Source organism: Letharia columbiana (assembly GCF_014066305.1).
Source record: "Letharia columbiana isolate WasteWater2 chromosome Unknown Sc0000068_s0, whole genome shotgun sequence".
In the NCBI taxonomy this organism is placed as follows: Eukaryota; Fungi; Ascomycota; class Lecanoromycetes; order Lecanorales; family Parmeliaceae; genus Letharia; species Letharia columbiana.
The window spans coordinates 95,121-117,224 of NW_023501113.1; the positions used below are offsets into that span (position 1 = coordinate 95,121).

Here is a 22,104-nt window from a genome sequence, read left to right on the forward strand (position 1 = left end):
TATTAGATTTATTATAAGATTTAATATATATAACTTTTTAATAAAGACTTCTAAATTATTAATATAATTTAAAATTAAATAATTAAAGTTAATAAATTTATTATTTTAAAGACTCTTTAAAGACTCTCTAAAGGCTCTTCGAAGGTTTTTATTAAAGAGATCTTTTTATAAATTAAAAATTAAAAAATAAATAGAGAAGAATAAAAGAATTTTAAGAAGGAAAGAAAAACGAAGTTATAATATTTAAAAGATCCTCTAAAGACTCTTTAAGGGCTCTTCGAGAGCTTCTATTAAAGAAGTTATCTTTATAAACTCGAGAGAATAAGAGAAAGAGAGATAATTAGAAAATATTATAACTATATATCTACGTTTAAAACTTTTTTTTTAGAATTTAAATTCTTTTAAAATCTCTATACTCTTATATTTCTTTATATACTTACTATCTTTCTTCTTATTATTATCTAGAATATTTAATATATTATTAATAATATAATTATTTATTAATAATTAAGATAAGCGACTTTAATCGATATAAAATCCTCGATAATTAAGATAATATTTAATTAAGTAGATTAGCTAGATCTCGATATATTAATAATATATATAAAATCTTCGCTAATATTTATAATTAAATTCGCTTTCGCTTCTATTTAAAAAGAAGGATTTTATATTTAATATTTAGAGTTTTTAAAATTAGAAGAAAAGTCTTTAAATTACTTTTAAGATATTCTATATCTAACTAATTATATAATCTTTATATTTATATTAATATCTTTTAATATAAGATATATTTATCTAAATATATACTTTAATAATTAATATTTTTTTCGCTATTATTAATTATAATAAATAAAAAGATAAAGACTTTAAATTTATTATATTCTCGATTAAGTAAAGGGTAAAGTTATTTAAATAATTCTTTTAATATCTATTATAAATAATCTATAACTTAATAATTTAAAGTTTTATATTAAATTCGATTTTCTAATAAATGTTATATATTTCTTACTTTAATTTATCGAGCTTAATATAGAAATTAATAATTAAATTCTAATTCTTTATAAAATAAGCTAAGACTAATATTTTTTTATTTTAAATATAAAATTAAAGTATTTTTAGCGAGATATTATTTTTAATAAAAGCGAACGTAGTAGACTATTAATTTCGAGTTTATCTATTCGATAATCGCCGAGCCGAGGTAATATTTTAGCTTTAAAAATCGCGTCTTTCAAGAACGCGACTTTTTTATATTCTTCTTTACTATTTTATTAAATATAATTTAATATAGCTAAAATTGCTACCCTATCTTAGCCTAATAAGAACGAACTATATAAGACTTAGAAACGTTAAAAAAAAGAGGCTACGATCGAGGCAAGGAAGGAAAAACTCAAGTAACGTGATATTCTTCTCCGACGTATATCTATACTATCTAAGTATTAACCACTATAAATCGAGTATCGTATACCCGTTAGTTACTTTTCGAATAACTTTACAGTTCTCTTATATTTAGTATTTAGCCTTATATAGACTACTACTATCTAAGATATACTTTATAAAAGTATAAATTTATATACTTCTCGATAGAGTCCTTTAGATCCTTACTGGAAACTCACCCGTATTCCGGAGCTAAAAATCTTCGTCGCTATTACAATCTATATAGAAATCTATCGCTTTTCTACTATTTATAATTATTGAAGAATTAATAAGTAAGATTACTTAAGAAAGATAGAAAAGATAGATAATCTCGATAACCTTCCACTCTACTTTCTACTCTATCGAAACTAGTATAAGATAATTATAAATGATAAAACTTGAAGATCGTTCGATAGTATTTTATATATCGTTTAAATCGTTAGAAGAAAGAATTTCGGAGGTTTAGTAAAGAAATAAGTAGTAATAGTAAGGGAGTATAAAAGATTAGAGGGGGATACGCTGTCTATAAAATCTCTTTATATAAGAAAAGAACTTATATAAAATAATTCTACTATAGAAAGAATTAAATAAAGTCTATATAATAGATTATAATTATTTAATATAAATTATATAGTAGTTTTATAGTAGTAATATAAATAATAATACTAGAATTCTTAAATATTATCTTTCGACGATTATCGAATAAAGATAGTATATATAATATCGCGATTATTTCTTTCTATTATAAAAGAAATAGATATATAACGACTTATAATTTAAATCTTAATAAGATTAAGTCTTAATTTTATAGATATCGTAAATAAAGTTTAAATATAGTACTACGATCTTAAATAGTTTAAGAATATTATATATATTATAGCGAATAAATATAGACGTAGAACTTAATATAGACGTAAGAGAACTCGAAGAAGTTATTCTACGGCGTATTACTCTTACTATCTTATATATATAATTTTTTTTTAATCTCTTCGCTTATATAGTAGACGTTTCTAAGTAATCTCTATCTTTCTTAAATATCTTTCTTATTTTATCTCTTTTATATACTTTCGAGCTAGTTACTATTATCTCGAAATCGTTAATATCTTAATTCTCTTTTATTTAAAACTATTCTTTATAAGTATAATTAAAGAATTAAAAGGCTAGATAATTATAGTATTAAAATTAATTTTACTAAGTAATCTTCGTTTAAGAGATAAATATAAAGTATTAGAGATAAAGAGTAAGAATATAGAAAGATCTTAAAGATAATTTCGATTATTTCTATTATTAATACGCGATATAGCTATCTTAAATATAGTATATTAATTAATAATAAAAGTAAATTAATTAGAAAAGATTATATTAATATATTATAATAGATTAAATAGAAGAAATCGATTTATAAAGTCTTAAATATAAATTATTAAATCTTAATCGAGATTTTTAAAAAGTATTAAATTATCTACTATTTATATATATTAAAAACTATATAATTAAAATTTAATTTTATAGTATTATTAAAAAGCGTATAAATAGTTCTATAACTCTATAGATTTACTTTATTATTATATTATAAATAATATGAAAAAAATTAAAGAAAATAGATTTAAAAGTTTTAAAGTTCTTTTTCAACTTTCTCTTTTAGATATACCCGTATATACCCGCGTTTAAATTAAAAATAAAGAGATAAGATATATTTTAGACTAAAAATAGTAAAATTCGATGGTTTAATTAATTACTAGCCTCTTAGCGTAGAAGCTATTTAGAATTTTAACTCTTAAGTATTAAGAAAGTAAGCTTTCCAATAAGCGAATTACTATATTTCCCTAGTTTGGATTTCAATGAGATAAATCAAGGTCGTTTATCGGCAACTCGGGAGGTGTAACTAGAGAGAATCACCTCAACTTTTGGCTGTCAGGGCTTCACAGCGCGCCTCTTACCTCACTGTGGATAAACGTTTCCCCGAGTTACCGACTTTAGGGGCACCCGCGAATCCTTATACAACAACAACATTTAATCCTCATCACCAATCTTCTAGAAGCCTACATCACTATCTCATAATGTTACCGAAAAGTGAAAAATGGCTCGATAGTCATCGACCAACACACTGTGTTAAAGTTATTGTGCTCACTGTAAGCAGATGTGGTGGCAATGGTATTGGTGGAGCATTGAAAGCTTAATCCACTTATTGAGCAGGGAAGAAGAGATTTTCTCACTCGGCCCGTGGCGCCTTCTTACCACTAATTTACTCAAGTTGATTTCTTGGGTACGCTTTCAGGCTCTTGGCAAGCCTCATCGAACCTATATCGTCCTTGTCCATCATTGCCGTGTTCCTTTTCCGTTTCCCGTAATGTTCAAACCATCTGCAGGAAGCTTCTTATGGATTGTATTTCTGAAAATACGCACAGTTTGATCTCCGCCAACCTCCTCGATGTATGTCTTAGCTTCAGTCTCAGAGGCCACCCCTAAGCCATTGACCCCATCAATGTGTCATTGTGCACTGAGATAATATAACGGGACCATGGTCTCTCGACCTTTGGCTTCGGTATCCATCCGTCTACTTCCATCGCCACCTTGAGTGTATCGTACAGAGACATGCTGTCTCCCTGTGCGGAATTGAGAGCAGCGCAGACCCTGCCTTTTCCTGTCCTTTTCATTATACATTTGTCGCCGCTGCGTGTTGTTCTAGCAATAAGTCAATTGAACTGGAATGTTTGCTTCGCTATACTCAACAGTATCATTGCCGCCCGACGTGAGCCGCGGGTATCAATATGTTGCAGTGCAGTGGTCGCTAGTCTCTGTTGCGATAGTCGTAGTGCTCTTGCGGTTCAGTAGTCGAGGCATGCTCCGAAGGAAGATAGGAGTGGATGATTACACAATTTTGGCTGCTTTGGTATCATACACTAGCCCCTACAACGGATGCAGTCAGCGACCCTTTCGCTAATAGTGTCGAAGGCATGTGCCCTCATTCAAAGCGTCATCGCTATCTTCCAGGTCAAGAAGGGATTCGGTCGAAACATTCAATACTTAGATCCTACGCAAATCAAAGACATCACTCGAGATGTTTTTGTCACAATTTTGTTCAACATTATTGGCACTTCCTTTGTCAGGGTCTCCGTTTGTCTGTTTATCCTGCAGCTCCTGCCCTTCACAGAGAGGTTAATCCGTTGGTAGGTAGTCCTCGCATTTGGTACAGAATGTGACCTTTTGTCATTATGTATTGAAAGCCGAGAAGGTTGCTAACGGCTGGCAGGTGGACCTACGGGCTCATGGTATTCTTCGCCGTCACTGCGATGGCCACGTTTCTTTCCATGTGCTTTCAATGCATCCCAATCCGAGGAATTTGGGACGAAACCATCAATGCACATTGCATATCAACAGCTGCAACCACCAAGATCAACCAAGCGTCGGGCGGTATGTAATCCGCAACTGTCGGTTTTCTAGCCGTAGCTCACCTGATAACAGCATTTTCGGTTTTCATGGACGTCCTTTGCGTTCTGCTTCCTATCATGGTGTTCCGGAAACTCCAAATCAGTTGGCGAAATAAGTTGGCTGTGTTTGTTCTGCTAGGACTTGGCCTTTTGTAAGGCCATAAAGATCTTCTGGGGGATCGCCGGTGATTCTGATCCTTTCATAGTACCGCAGGAGCGGCTATTGCGAGGATAGTCTTGTACGATTTTGGGAGCGAAAACCTTACATGTAGGTTTACTCGGCTACCAGTACCATGTTCCGAGTGGCTGAACGTCTTGTAGGGGACCTCGTTCCGGATGCGATTTGGTCTTGGTGAGACTTCCTAGTGCAAAAACTTCTCTTATTCTTCCTGTCACCGAACTCATGAGGCCTTAGCGTCGAACAAAACATCGGCATAATCGTAGCCTCTATGCCAGCCCTTCGCCAGCTCTTCACCGTGTTCAAGCTACAACGCAACGTTCAGCACTCGCACTCCTCCGAGAAGCCCTTCGCTGGAGCTAACCACTTCATCACATCACCGCTGAGAACATCGTTTGAGGGAATGCAGTTCGACAAGACCCCGTCCCTTGACTCACCAGTCAACAATATTACAGAGCAGATGGAACTCAAACAAAAGGTGGACAGTGGAAACAAAGTGAGTCCTACTACAAGCATGACGTCACGGCTAGCGTGTTTGAGCTTGTCAGCAGAAAAGCTGCAAGGCGTTGAAGAAGATCATAATGCCAAAGCGAGGGAATGCACCGAGAAGTGGGAGGAAAGGCGTGAGAGTATGCCAACTTTGGGGAATCTAGCGGTGTTGAGGTACTCGTGCGGGATCGAGGGAGGATCCCCTAGGCTGGAAACTTAGGAAAGTTGTGAGGTAATAGAGACATGGAAATGAAGGCATGTCGGATAGGCACTGCTAGGATTCTGAGAAAAACCAAGAGCCGTAATCGAATCCTTGCCCAGCTCGAGATTGAATCGAGAAACACCCTCGCTGGTTTGCAAGATGCCGTCCCTCGCAAACATCATAAGTAGCCCGACCATTATGTTTATGCCTTTTTCCCCCGGCCCCATCGATCCTCTTGAGCGCCGATGACGATTGGTTTTGCGGGTAGGTAATTTGCTCCCGAGTTCAACATCTGACATCGAAGGTGGGACCACCTTTGAAACTCTTGACGCGATAAATCTGAGTGTATCTTTGATAGCCAGGTTAGAGTATGAAGACAGCGGGACGGACCTGGGTGAACCAATCGTCCTCATTTGCATCAGTGTGGTGAACAGATCCCAGACTCCGATACTGTCTGCACTTTTTGGAGACCGCTTTTCTGGCGGTGAGCCTTGAATCTTCCTCTCATGGTTTACAGTTGTGCGTATCCGATCATTCTCCGCTGATGTAGCTGCAGTTGACAGAACGTGCATCATCGACGTCTCCCTCTTCGCGTGGGGTGTATCTGGCCGTGTGACTTTGGGAGATATAAAGTCAGCAGTGCTCGCTGTGTCTCTGTATTGCGTGCGAAATAGGTTCCAAGGTGGGATCCTAGACAAACTGGATTGGTAGCCGTTCAAGACAATGGAGTCACGACGCAAAACCAAGCGTCCAACACTCCTCCAGGCCAGCAAGAGATCCACTCCCTCACTGCCTAGGATAAAGATCCATCAAACGTCCGCTGGTTGCCTTCGACGAGTCAGCTTCCAGCTTTGTACAACTGCCGACAGCTCCTAGACATTATGCCTGCCTCTGAGCTACTTCAGATATTTAGCGCCGATGGTACGTGAAACATCATTTTCACACTACTCTTAGAGTATTCAAGGAGGTGTGAACTGCTCCTAGGTTCTGTTTAGTCGCGGCAGTACTACCAGCGGATGGTCAATATATCAACGAGGTCAGAAAAGACGGCATCCAACTACTGCGAGATGATACGATATGTGGGGCAGCGCGGTGGCTGTTGTTGACATGTGCACGGTATGTAGAAATGAGAAAATGTCTGTTGATGAAGCTATGTATTAAATTATGCTTGGTCTTTTGATGCAGCATGCTCACTGTTTATGCGACTTCGATTTCGGGAGTAGACTTGCTGTCTCAGTGACGAGGGGGGCTCAGAGCCTGTTACTTGTGGTTTTGCCTTGATGTCTACCTGCACTACCGGGCTTTGAATGCCCACCGCTGGCTACATGCAATGTGGTTGGCCGATGTCAGCTCGCCTCTTATGGACAAAGCTATCGTAGTGAAGAGACAGGTGAACTTCATGGTTCACGCAAAGAAAGATACCCTAAGCTTGGCATGTTTTCGCATTCAGCGTTCTGAAATCGTCGCCGCTAGCATTCTCCTTCCAAGCTAACATGAATTTCACCTGCTTACCATGCTTTCTTGAACCCTGTAGCTTACTGCCGCCGTGCATGATCATTGACTCTGCTTGTCTTCAAGTCAGTAAAGTTCCGTAGGCACTCTCATCCATCCTCGGACACTACTCTTAAGTCTGTGATATGCATGTCGCCGTAAAATTTGCAATTCGTCTGATGGCAAGTCGGCACAGGGCAATGATGGCCAGCATAGCAGATTGGATCCCGGCAGGTATTCGACTGTCGGCACGGAAGGCCTCTTGCCAAGTACCGAAGTCCATTCAGTTGTTCACTATCAAGTCGTCCATCGTGGCGGGCGGTGCAACGACTATCTGGGCATTCCCCGCGGAGATAATGATAGTTGCAGTATTTTTTATGTCGAAGCCATGAGATGACCGATTCCATGGGTCTGATGGGAGGGTCGACTCTCTGACCAAGGGCGTTTCGATAGATGACTGGCTTCGGCCTCTTTACTTGGGGTCGATGCTCGATGTCACGGAATATGCCTTGAAACGAGCATTGCTGTAACTTGGGCAGTAACCGTGTCAAGCTTTGTGCGCCTCGTGAGTTCTTGAAGACCATCAATTTTTCTGTTGCTGTATTGTAGTCTTGCACGATCTTGGTGGCTCTCTCATCGATCACACCTCCAAAAAGAATCAGTTTGCAGTGTGGATCCAAGAGGTTGACTTTGAGGGTGTCCGTTAGGCCTGTCGTATAATTGTCAGCATCAAATGCCTATCCGCTGCATATTGTTTCGACTTACTGCGCCCTCGATAAGCGGGCATGCTTACTCTCTCTTCAGTGGGAACGAACTCAACCAATGACTCAACGCTGTTGAAACCTTGAAGAAACCATCCGAAATTCGCGCGGGTTGGTATCACATTCGCATCAAAATAGGCGTCGCCGAGCCATTCGTGATTGCCCGAAATGCGGACTGTCAAAGGCATCACTTCAAACTTCCATTCGAGCAGCCATTCACCGATAGCATGGGTCAGTGCTACGGCAGCTTCTCTGCCTCCATCTTGGTCACTGCAGACGTATTTGTCCAGAAACTAGAAAGACTCTTCGCATTAGCATCTACCCCAAACTCAAAGGATGCCTCGAAAGCTCTACCTGAAAGCAGTCTCCATCGATGAGAACAGAGACAAAGGCGTTTGGGTCGCCCTCCATGCGTTCATCGATCCTTGAGTGTTTGCCAAGAGATGACATCTTCTCAGCAGAGGTCAAGAATCGTATCTTCTGTCCGGACATTATATCTGTTGTATGTCTAGGCAGAGATATAGTAATCTAAGAAAGTGGCAGTTGGGGTGGTTCATTTGGATTGGGGCGAAGTAAGAAGTGTCATGCGGGGAAATGGAAGGTGTTGAGAGCTGTGGAAATATTAGAAGATTGGCAAATTTGTACGTCACTTCCAGCGCAAAGAAGGCACCTAGAAGGCTCCATGAATTCGTTGGTCATGTCTTGGTAATTGCAGAAGTCATCACTTCTGTCAGAAGCTAATTCGACATGCCAGCTTATAATGTTTCATCGAAGACCGAAGACCGTTTGACATCAACTCGCCTAGTCTAATTTGGGAAGTAGCTAGATTGTCTCAGACAGATAATCAAAGCACACAGAAAAGAATGCGAAGTGCGCAAATAATTGATCCCGGTAGTACGGTGATGAAGCACACTTCGTGTCACTCCCCCAGATTGCTTGATGACACCATGCCAATTCCTTCTACAGATTGCCCTACGAGCGAGGGAACAGATCTCTATCCAATGGAAAGTGTAAGCATAGAGGACCACGCCTATCCCCCCTTGTCTTGTCAAGTCTAAGCGTCTGAAACAAAGAAGCATGCAGGTAGCCGTTATTACGGGAATCAATCTGTGATCACGTGCTAATTCAAGTCAATCTGCACGTTCGCGAGAATCTATTCCCGTCTGACCCTTTTAGCAAGCAACACTTTGGGGACTGGGTGATCATGCAAGACGCCCTTATTGGGCAGATGGCAACTCGGAAGGCTAGTGCCGGCCCGCCTAGCCACATATAATGGGCCGATCCTCACCTGGGAGTGATGTTTGGCGCTCATACCGCCGCAGCCAGCCGATGGAGGGTGGTAGGGCGGGGAAGGATTCTCTTCTCCTTCAATCTCCCTCCTCACGTTGCTATTTCCGACATTCCTGGTATAGCTGGTGTCTCGGGATACACTCAACCAAAATTCGTTGTTTCACCAAGCACGTGCACAACGCTCTTTTACATCTAAGGCCAAGGGGAGTATTATCACAACACCATCAGAGTGGAAGATTTACTAAAGAGTAAGACATTGGAGGTCTTGTCCATTCGCTTTATAAATCTATGCTTTGCATGCAGTACTGCTAGAAGCTGAGACCATGACTTATGAATTCCCAGCTCTGATATTAATAGTAGACCCAAGATCCGCACTGGTATCTGCGGCCCCCTGTCTCTCGGCCCTATATAATCGTATGGCCGTAGGTGGAGTGGGCATCAGGGTGTAGCTTCGTTGGAACGTTGCATGATCTCGAGCGAGAGCAAGCGAGTTCCACCATGTTCTGTTCTTAGCACGTCAATCAAGAGGATCGGATGTGTTGAATCCAAGGTTCACAGCCCTACCTCTGTGGACATCGCGTTAATTCACTCAGAAGGAGGGTTCAGATTTATGACGAACTGTTCGGCCAATCCGCTTGCAAGATACTATAGAGATTGCGTCATTGCCCCATCCTGACACCCTTTACATCAGCAAGTAGACAGTTACTTTACTCATGCTTGCATAGGTGCAGCCAACTTTGAGTATCAATGGTCTTACTACTGCGGGTTGATCACCTTCTTTTTCATCATGCGAGTTCCTGCGCATTTTAGCAAACAAAAGGGGGCAGATGCAAGCATGCAAGAGAGGTATAGTGACATCGAGTTTTGTGGTTAGACTTTGGCCGCTGAAGTCCTTCAATGAGTTGTACCGGGTGCTTTTCTAAAGCCAGGCATGCTGAAACTTTGAATTGCAGCTGATATATAGGCTTTCATGTTACTATGCACGAATGACAATAGAAGACCGATGAGATGAGAGTCACGAGCATGTGGGAAGATTATTGGGGTTGCCTTATACACTCCAATATCATTTTCTGGTTAATCGGATCATTCGAGGCCATGCTATTGATGGAGAGGTCCGAATTAACACTCGACAAGCGGCTTGAGTCTCATGGCGATAACGAATATACTTTGATCGTCCATTTTCGGAGGCGGATAAAGCGCGCTCATGTAAGTCGGATTTGGTACTGTAAGCCTAAAGCCGTACTCTAAGCGGATCTAGAAGCCCGCCGTAAGTATATTAGGAGTTCGGAAGACGCCATATTCGAGGGATCTGGATACTAGAGCAGATCCTTTTGGTGGTCAGAACCGCAGGCAACTCTATTTTCGTCTTTGGATTCCGTTGAAAATAAGACACTCGCTTGCGATCCAAAGAGGGCGAATTACTAATTCATACCTCGAAAGTATGGTCCTTACCGAATCATACCCCTACACCAAATTCCACCCAAATATAGGGTATGATTCGATAAATTTCTATTACTTGGGGTATGATTCGGTGAGTTATTTGGTGTAGGGGTATGACTCGATAAGGATTCGTACTTTCGAGGTATGATTCGATAATTTACTCGATTCAAAGTGGCTATGATTCAAAGAGGCTATTACCTGAGACGGCTCGACGGCTAATTAAAGCGCTCTTTACGGGATCTTCACAGGGAATAGTAATAAGCTACAGCCTCGGTCCTTGAAACACGCGGCGAAGATTGCGATAACAATGAGTACGATGGCTTGTCACTTTCATTTCCATTCTCAGTTGCTGTATTAAGGGTTGATTTTTCGGCGCGGATGTCTTGGTAGTTCAAGAAGAAGTGATGCAAAAGTTAACCCTAATATTACCATCTCCGATGTCCAGCCTCGGGCAGGATCCAGATCGACCCAACTTACGTTATATGCCAACACCTACTGTGGCGAGGCATGACCTAAAAAACTTACAGCACGGATCTGGATCTTCCCACCGTATTACGCTCAGGCGCTCATCGCCCTGCTGTCCTTACATTATACCAAGAGTTCTTTCTCTTTGCATCTCCCATCTTTCTTTTGTATTTGTCCACTACAATTGTCTCATTTGCAGCATACGCGTGATCTTGGCTAGCGCAAGACAGCATCATTAATCTATGTATAACACCAATCGGAATATAAATCATCATGTCCACCCGCATCGTTATGATATCGGACACCCACTCACGAACCCCCCGTATCTCACAAATTCCAAACGGTGACGTCCTGATCCACGCTGGCGATTTACTTCAGGATCCTCAAGGCATCAAAACTTATCAAGATGAGATTAAACAATTGGACTGGATCAAAAACGCGTCTCACTCGTTCAAAGTCGTGATCGGAGGGAATCACGATTCGTTTCTCGGTCATCTGTATAACAATCCTCTAGCGCCTGACAGCGCGGCCAAGAAGGCGATCCAAGACGCCTTCAGTGACACCAACCGTGGTTTTCGATACTTGCAAGACGAGGCCTGTGAAATTGTCGTTCGTGGTCACACTTGGCGAGTTTTTGGCAGCCCAAAGAGTTTGAAAGGGAACACGTATGCTTTCCAACATGAACCCGGCACAGGTGGCTTCCACTCTTCTCTATTCGATCTCAATGTTCGATGTCGTTACTCAGCTAACATATCATGTGTACAGATCCCTGGATGACCGATGGGAAATGCATCATCCCGTACAACACCGACATCCTCATCGTCCACGGCCCGCCACTAGATCTCCCTCCCATCGGCTCCCAATTTCTCGATAGAGACCAAGCGAACCCTTCGGGTGGAGACGAGAAGCTGGCTTCCCACATACCTATCGCTTGCAAACTCGTCGTATGTGGTCATGTGCACAGCGGGGCAGGGATTGGCCTTCGCCACCACAAGGGCACTGGTAAAGAAGGCCGCTCATGGACGTTGGTGAACGCAGCGGGTGTGGTGTCACATTATCCCGCTGAACCCTATGAGGAAGATGAGATGCGGTCGTTTCGAGTGGTTGATTTGGATCATCTCACTGGATTGGCAAAAGAGGTCGTGTGGCAAGACTTGAAAATGGTGCAGCCGGATCTTATGGCTGGTAACGAAACGCCTGCGAAGAATAGTCCTGTAGTTCGAATGTCATGAAACTTGGCATGGGGGTAAGATTTGCGAGGGGTTCTTCTTCGACTAACTTGGTAATGCCAACTCTTGCCAACAGAAAACGGCTGGAGAAAGAACGCGACGAACGTGACCTTTTAAAAAAACTCCGTGGCCCAAGTTCTCATCATTGGAAGACACTGCACCTCTTGTCCTTCTCTAGGGACCAGTACATTTCCTCCCTGCATGTGTCTGCGTACAAATCCTCCCATACGGGATGGTTGTCCCATTGCCCAATTCTAGCGTGGCCGGATGGCTTCCAGCAATTCCATCCCAGCCAGGAGAGTCAGGATCGTGTATCACATTTCCCCTGCCGAGCGGTTGGTTAGCCAGGATATCCGTACAGCCGTCCGCCAGGGCCCCCTCCTGCATGTAGGTGTTCTGGTAATTGAAGTTTGCCGCGGCCCCAATGCTTCCAATATTCCGCCCCCAATCTCTGGACTATTAGTCGGACTGGTCCATGGATGGACGGACTATGCATAAACTAGTCCAGATGCCTAAACGAACTAGTCTAACTATTAGTCCAGATAAGAATTTGTGTAGGTGAATTTGGTGGTACATATCTAGATATGATGTGCGTATTTTTAGTAGTAATAGGGTCACGATTTTAGATCAAAGAGCTAGTCTTAAGATCGAGGTTATAGAGCTCTTAAAGTGTCTGAAGTTATGATTTTAATTGGGTCTCTTTTTGAAGGGAGATCTATATGCTATTGTCGATACTTTAAAGAAAGTACTTTAAAAGCTATAAAGGAGTAGTCGAACTAGTTTATAGATTAGTTTAAATTTACTTAATCGATTAAGATTTAAACGAACTATAAACTATATAAATAGCTTTATTTTAGATTAGTCTAGGCTTATAAATAAAGTAATTAAACTATTAAGAGTATTACGCGACTACTGGCCGGAAAGGTATCATATAATATGGATATTAACCGCCATACCATACTCTGATATGATATAAGTTATTGAGATTTGCATGATCCCATACCTGATATGATATGGATCTTGACGGGATATCCCACGGTATGATATATCTATAATATCTACCATGGAATGATATATGTATGGGATATCCCGTTGGGATTTCTATATTTGAAGTATAAGTAGCTATTCTAATCATCATTCTGGTAACGACTAATCGTATCTCCCCCATTCGAAATACTACCATGGCTGGCACTACCATAACTGACACTCCATGGCTGGCACTACCATGCCTGCCACTACCATGCCTGCCACTACCTGCCTGCCACTACCATGCCTGCCACTACCATGCCTGCCACCTGCCTGCCACTACCATGCTACCACTATCATGGCTACCACTTTTACTATTGAATAGCCTACTGTCATATGGTAGCCATGATAGTAGTGTTATGATAGTGGTAGCTTGGCGTACGCCATGTAGAAGTGGCCATGATAGTGGCCTGATAGTGACAGTTGATAGATGATAGTGGTAGCCTGATTAACCAGATGATGATCGAATAGCTACTTATACTTCTAAATATAGAAATCTCAGTGGGTTCCCATACATATCCATTCCATAGTATGATACCACAGATATACCTACCGTAGAATATCCCGCCAGATCCCGAACCCATACCAGAAAATAATATGTATCCGACCCTATCTACCTACCCGGGTACGATATAGTATCACTGATATGAAATATCTCATGAATATCCCTCCTTTGCCAGTATAATAACGCGACTACGAAAGTAGCGATTTTATTAAATAGATAAGATATAGAATTAATCTATCTATCGAGATAGAAATCTCGCTATATAAATATATATATTTCTACGTATAAAGAGATAATACTAGTTATATTAACTTCTAAATTTAGTTATTTTATTTCGAATATATTTATATAAATACGTTATTTTCTTTCGAATATATTTATACGAATATGATAAGATATAAAGAGTTCTTTATCTAATATTTTCTCTAGTTTAAAATATCTTACTAACTCTCTCTTAAGCAATATTCTTATTAGAAACTTTACTTATCTTAGAGAAATTAGAGATAAATAAACTACTATTAAGTCGTATAATATTTTCTAGAAATAATATCTTTAATAACGTCTTTATAAATAAATTTATTAAATTAATCTTCTCTAATATTCAATTAGAAATAATTTTCTCTTACTTTATATATTCGCGAATAAAATAATATCTAATATTAATATACTTAATTCTATTATAAAATTCGAGATTCTTAGTTAATTTTAGAGTAGATACGTTATCGATTACTAGAGAAATAGATTTCTACTTAAGATATTTTATATATAAGATAATCTTATTTTAGAAATTCTTTAGCTAAATTATCTCTTTATAAGCGTTAGATATCGTAATATATTTAATCTCTATCGACGAGCTAGAGATAATCTTTTATCTTTAAAACGATTATAATATTAAATACTTAATTAGAATAAAGACTTACTCGATTTTTAATTTTTTTATATTTATATTACTCTCTTAATTACTATTAATAAACCCGCGAAACGTTAACTCCCCATCTTTATTAAAAAATAGATCTCTCTTTAAAGTTTCTATAAAATATTTAAACTTCTATAGAATAGTATTTATTTAAGCTTAATTTAAATTTATTATATATCTTAAAACTAGTAATACTAGAAATATTAATTTCTATATCGTCTTTATTTATAGATAATTTAGAGATTTAATTATAAATATATACGCGACTCTAAATTTTAAGTCTTCGTTTTTCTATTTCTTTTAATAATTTTGAGTTAAATTTAATAGATGAGTTAATTTAGATTCTAGTAACTCGTTCTTTCTAACACTTATTAAATAAAATCGTTTTATATATTTAATTTATTATTTATTTATTAAGTTTATATTAGATACTTAGTCTGCTCGTTCTATTTTTAAAGAATCGTTCGATCTTTACTTAAATAAATTTTTTTCGTAGATTAAAATATTAATTTTTAATTATATGTTATATAAGTTATCTAATAGAATATATTATTTTTCTTTTATTATTATTAATAGTTTTTTCTTAATCGTAGAGATTATTTAAATTTATATAAGACTTTAAATAATCGAAGAACCTTATCTAAATATAAATACTCTTATAAAGAATATATATATATTTTCTTTAATACGTTCTTATTTAAAAATATAGTAGAAACGTTTATTTAATAATAAGTTTAATTATTTAAAATCATTAGTATAAAAAGAAGTCGATACGCGATAGCTTTAATTATACTCGAATATATCTCTATATAATTATATTCTTTTACTTACTAAAAATCTCTTATAACTATTCTAGCTTTATACTTAACGATCTTATTAAATAATTTAAATTTCTTCTTTAATATCTATTTAATTATTAATGCTTTTCGCCTCGATAGTAAAATAGTAACTCTTTATATATTATTTTTTATAAGACTATCGTACTCGACTTATATAATCTTTATCTATTTTTATAAATTCGAGCTCTTAATAGTCTCGAAATAAGATTATAAATTTAATCGAAGATCGATATCGATTAAGCTCTATAATATCGTAAGCGAGAATATTATTATAAAGACTTTCGATAATCTATAACTTATTAGTCTTTCTCTCGTAGCTACTCTAGAGTTCTCAGTTATAATTCTTATATATACTATCTTAAAGTCGCTATCGAATTTAAAAGCCGATATTAATATTTCCCTCGAATTCCTTTCATCTAGAAGCTCTCTTTTTATTTACTAGATTATTTATATACGTCTTATCGCGAACTATTTTTTTATCTTCTATCTTAAATATTCGCGTAGTAATTAATTTATACTTATTAGATATAAACTAATAACGATAATAATTAATATTATACGATTTTAATTTAAAATATTTATTATATAATAGATCTTTAAATTTAAAGTCGTAGTTTTATTCTTTATACTTATATAAGTATCGAGCGTATATAGATATCGCTTTTAGATTAAAATAGTTAATATTTATATTATTTCGTAATAATTATTACTCGAAGAATATTAAATTTATCTATATCGTAATTTAACGTATTTTATTCTTTAATTCGTATATATATCGCGAGTATAATTTTCTAAAATAGATATTATATAGCTTATCTCGATCGTATCGAGCATCTTTTAATTAATACTATAAATATACTAGTTTCTTTTATATCTTTATATACTATTTAATTAACTTATAAAAAGTATTCTTAGTTTTATAATTTATATATAGATTTCTATAATTAATTAATTACGTCGTATTATACTTTACGTATCTTCTATTATATCTATAATATCTTTAATTTAATATTAACTTATTATCTTAGTTTATTAATATACTACTATATTAACGCGTAAGTAATAATTTACTATTTAAATTAAGTTATAGTTCTTTATATTTATATTTACTCTTAAAGTATTAAATATATTTAAATTCGCTTATTTAATAGTTAATATCTTTATTAAAATATCTCTAATATCGTTATCTATTAAATACTCTATTTTTCTATTTTATTTCACGATTAGACTTATCTCTTTTCGCTCGAAGAGATATCTCGTTAAATTCTATATCCTCGATAATTAATTAATTTACTATTCGATATCTTAAATTTTATACTAGCATCGAAGATAGAATAATTTATAATTCTTTCTCAAATATAAGAGTAGAGTTTATAAAATGAATATATTTATTTTTATTAATATTCGATGTCTGAAAGTCGCTAAATTTTTCGTTATCGTATTCTAAAAGCTTAGAATCCTTTATCTTAAGATCTAGCGATATTCAAATTTATCTTAAAAAACGAAGACGATATTTTCTATTCTATAATAGTCTCTATTAAAAAAATATAAGTATCTCTATAGAGACTAATCGAGAATCTATTTTCTTCTAGTAAAGAACGGATTTTATTATTTAAAGTCTTATCTTTTCGTAATTTATCTCTCTATATTATTATTACTATCGATTAAGAAAAAAATCTTAATTATTATTCTTTCTTAATTAAGTTCTAATCGTTATCGCCGTTATTATCTTATTTATTATTATTTTATATAATATTCTCGTTTTCGATTAAACTCGAGTTACTCTTAATCTTATTATTAATTAATTATAATAGCTATCGTATAACTCTATTATTTATATTTTAGCTATTATAAATATTATTAAGTTCTTAATTATTCTTTATAATTATATATATAATACGCTTAATCTTCTTAATAGACGAGTTCTATACGTGATATATTAACTCGTTTTTATAACTAATAAAGTAGCTAAGCTAGTTATAAGAGTTATAAAGTTTATAATCTCTTTTCTCTTCGATATAGCTAATATATACTCGACTTTCTTATATTTATTCTCTTAAAAGATTAAATATATTATCTTCTTCTAATTCTTAGAGAGTCTTCTTAAATTTATACGCTTTAATAGATATTTTTATTATAGTTTTAATAATCTTACTTATATTATAGCTTAATTAGACTTAGCGTATTAAGATCTTTTAATCTTTCTATCTTACTATAAAACTTATATTTATAATAATTCTATATAGATAGTATTCTCTTTATACTATAATATAGAGTTATTATATATATTATTAAATTCTTAATATAATACTATCTATCTTTCTTTTAAAGCGATAATAATTTATTTACTAGTTATATTAAATATATAACTAAGAAGAAAGTATATTATTAAGAAGTTTATAGCTATTCGATAATCTTTCGAATCTAATATAATAAATCTATCTTACTCTCTTTATTATATTATTAAGATATTTACGAGATAATTATAACTAATAGAACTTAAAGAGTAGTCGTACGTATATTTAATATCGTATAGACATTAAGAGAAGAGATTTTAATAGAGAGATTAGTGGTAATAGTAATATTTTCCTAAGGACTAAGAGGGGGTATAGTATATATAAAGTCTTCTTATATCGTAAAGGGAACTATGTAAAGCGATTTCATAATAGAATAGTTACTATATAGTCTCTAGACTAGATATAAGCTATTTATAGTAGATTATATAATAAAAGTAGAGTAATAATAGAGATAATACGAGGAGTAGAAAAATAAATTTATTATATGTGAGGGTTATCGGATAGCTAAAGGAGCTTACTACTTAAAAAATTATTTAAAAGAAAGTCTTTTATTTATATAAAGGCTAATCTAGCTAGATTAAATAATAATTTAAAAAAAAAATCTTTAATATATTAAAAGAAATAGACTTTAAATTAAATCTCTTTTATACTTTTACTAGCTTAATATTAACTATAAAACTCTTAACTTTAAATTTAGATAATATTTAAAGTTAAATTATTATAGATAAGTTATAGATATATTATTATTTAGAAGAACTTAAGAACTTCGATAAGAAGATTTTAAATATTATTATATTATTTATATAATATAAAAAAAAGCGTTCTATTATTAAAAGATATATTATCGAATTTAATTTAAGTTATATCGAAGTATAATTTATAAATATTATCGAAGAAGAGTTAATTATAATCTTTATCTTTATTATTAACTCGTAGAATTTTATAAAAAGCGCTATTAATACTCTTAATACTTAATATAATAAATTAAAAACTTTAATAGAGAGTTTTCGAACTACTAGTCGTAATATTAAGATATTTTAATAATAAAATAAAGAACTTAACTAGAGTATCGCTTAAATTAAAATAAAGATATTAATAATTACGAGTAAAGATCTATAAATTAAATTCATAATTATTTTTTTAGATTAGGGCTGTCGAGTAAATTTAATAAGCGATCTTTAATAAGCGATATTTAAACTTCTTATCTTTAAATATTTATTAGACTAAATTTAATAATTTTTTTTTATCTAAAAGCCTATATTACGTTCTATAATTTAAAAGAAAAATTTTAAAATTTTAATAGAAAATAAAAAAGTTATTCTAAAATTAAATAATATATATCTATTTTTTAATTAGAGCTGCGAGTTATCTATTACGAGCGTATTCTTAATATATTACTTAACTCTATAACTAGCGAGCCTTAACGAAGATATTCTCTATTATATTATATCTTCTTTTTATATATATAATTCGATAGTCTTATTATTCTCGTTCTATCTTATCTATATTAATATCGTATCTATACTAGTTTTAATACTATCGACTATCGAGCGAACTTTAATAAGCGAACTTTAATAAGCGAACTTTAATAAGCGATATTTGAATTCCTTACGCTTTAATAATTATAAGACTAAATTTAGAAATTCTTTTTTTATCTAAAAGCTCATATTTCGTTCTATAATTTAAAAAAAAAATCTTAAAAATTTAATAGAAAATAAAAAAGTTATTCTATATATTAATAACGTATATCTATTTTTTAATAATTACGAACGCTAATTTATTTATTCGTAGTAAATTAGTCGATCTAATTAAAGAGCGTAGCGAACTCGAATTTATAATTAGCTATATATATAAATTTAAGATTTTTAAACTTAGCTCTATCTTATTCTTTTATATATATTAATTACTTAACTAAGTAATAGTAATAATTAATTATTTTATAAACGAGAAATTAATAATAGACTTTAAGATTTACGTAATAAATATCGTATTAATACTATAGAATTTATTAAAGAAAATAAGAAATTTAAGTAAGACTTAAAATATAAAGAGTAATAATTAAAGAAGTAATAATCTTATATATTAGCTAATTTAAAAAACTTCGATAAAAAAGATATAGAGATTATATCTCGTTAGTCGAGTATTTTTATTAATAATATTTATCGAAATTTATATTATATTTCTATTACGAATCGCGTAGAGAGTATAGAATTAAATAAATAATATCTCGATATTTTAGATTTTTATAATATTAATAATTAAGATAAGTAAGATAGCTAGCGTTAATATCTTAAAGCGAAGTTTAAATAAAGTGCTATAATAAAATTATTAAATTAAATATTAAGATATTTAATTTTAAATTTAATATAAAAGTAATAGATAAGAAGAAATCGTTTAAGAACTTCTACGTACGATTCTCTATAGCTATCGCTCTCTTAGAATTTACTAATATTTATAAGATATTTAATCTAAAACGATTAATCTTTATACGTCTAAAATATCGAATTTTAGAATAATCTTTTAATACTTTTTAAGAATTAATTATTTTTCTATAAATATTAAATATAAATCTTTAAGCTATTAATAATATATTAGATTTAAAAAGTAAGAAAGAAATTAATAAAATTAATAAGAATTTTATTCTCTTAAATAATTAGCGTAATACTTTCTTTACTAAAAGAAATAATAATATTATTATCGAAAATTTCTATATATAAGAATATAAGTATTCTAAATTATTAATAAATAGAATTTAAAAAGAAGATAGATATTTTAAGTATTTAAAGATTAAATATCGTTTTAGTAATAATAATATCTTATATAAGAATATAGACTTATTAATAAAAGAATAAGTTAATATAATTCTAAAAGCCGTCGACGTTAAAAAGAACGTTCTTATCGAATTATTATAAGAATTAAAAAATTAAACGTCTTTAATTAAGTCGTCGTTAGAGATCTAAAAGCTTTATATATTATTAGAATCGATATAGATATACTAGCCGAAAAGGTATGAAATATTCCATGAAATATTCTATATTAAGTGATATTACATCGTACCCGAGTATAATATAAATAGGGTCGAATACCATATCATTTTTCTAGTATAGATTCGAAATCTTAGCGGGATATTCCACGGTATAATATATCTGTAATATTATACTATGAAATAATATATATATGAGATATCCCGACTAGGATTTCTATATTTAGAAGTATAAGTAGCTATTCTAGTCATCATTCTAGTCAATTATAACTATCACTATTATCTATTATAACTGTTACTATTATGCCTACTACTATCACGCCTATCACTATCATATCTATTACTATTATACCTACTACTATTATATCTATTACTATTATAACTATCTCTATTATAACTACCTCTACTATAACTACCTCTATCATAATTACCTCTACTATGGCTACTACTATTATAACTGCCCCTATCATAGTTACCTCTATTATAGCTATTATATAATAATAGACTATTTAAATAATAAATAGTAGTAGTTATAATAGTAGTAGCCATGATAGTAATAGCTGTTAAAATATCAGATATATAATGTGTAGAACGAACGGATCAATTCTTTAGAACCTCTTCGAGGCTAGGTTCTAAATATAGTATAAAATTAGATAGCTAGAAAATATAATGGCTAAGATACGCGAGGGTTATATTTTAATAGTAGATATAATAGTAGCAGATATAATAGTGGCAGACATTGATAGTAATAGATATAATAGTAGTAGTTATAATAGATAGCTATAATAGTAATAGATATAATAGTAGTAGCTATTATATCGAATTTATCGAATAAATATATCTAAATATAGAAATTCCAGTCGAGATATCTCATATATATACCATTTCATAATATGATATTACAGATATATCATACCGTAGAATATCTCGCCAAGATCTCATATTATATCAGATATAGAATCATATAAATCTCAATAACCCATATTATATTAGAGTATAGTATGATAGATTAATATCCCATATCATATCATACCTTTTGGCTAGTATATAATAGATATAATATTAATATAGATATTTTAAATAAGATAACTAAGATATCGAATTATATATATAAAAGAGAGATATTAAATAATAGATATATATCTCTAT

At 33.3% G+C, this 22,104-nt stretch overlaps 3 protein-coding genes across 3 annotated transcripts; 2 read left to right on the plus strand and 1 right to left on the minus strand.

Moving 5' to 3' along the window:
• Positions 1-4,255: 4,255 nt before the first annotated feature.
• HO173_011824 (uncharacterized protein) lies at positions 4,256-5,731 on the plus strand (the record flags this gene model as incomplete). Its single annotated transcript, XM_037313702.1, has 7 exons — positions 4,256-4,306; positions 4,369-4,583; positions 4,667-4,827; positions 4,879-4,996; positions 5,051-5,112; positions 5,166-5,196; positions 5,260-5,731. 7 exons carry the CDS (start codon positions 4,256-4,258, stop codon positions 5,729-5,731), a joined length of 1,110 nt encoding a protein of 369 aa, XP_037159404.1.
• Positions 5,732-7,314: 1,583 nt separating this feature from the next.
• HO173_011825 (uncharacterized protein) lies at positions 7,315-8,457 on the minus strand (the record flags this gene model as incomplete). The annotated part of the gene is made up of 3 exons (XM_037313703.1): positions 7,315-7,913; positions 7,970-8,258; positions 8,320-8,457. 3 exons carry the CDS (start codon positions 8,455-8,457, stop codon positions 7,315-7,317), a joined length of 1,026 nt encoding a protein of 341 aa, XP_037159405.1.
• A 2,976-nt stretch (positions 8,458-11,433) lies between these two features.
• Positions 11,434-12,392, plus strand: HO173_011826 (uncharacterized protein; the record flags this gene model as incomplete). Its single annotated transcript, XM_037313704.1, has 2 exons — positions 11,434-11,854; positions 11,926-12,392. The coding sequence occupies 2 exons, from the start codon at positions 11,434-11,436 to the stop codon at positions 12,390-12,392; spliced, it is 888 nt and encodes a 295-aa protein (XP_037159406.1).
• Positions 12,393-22,104: the final 9,712 nt, after the last annotated feature.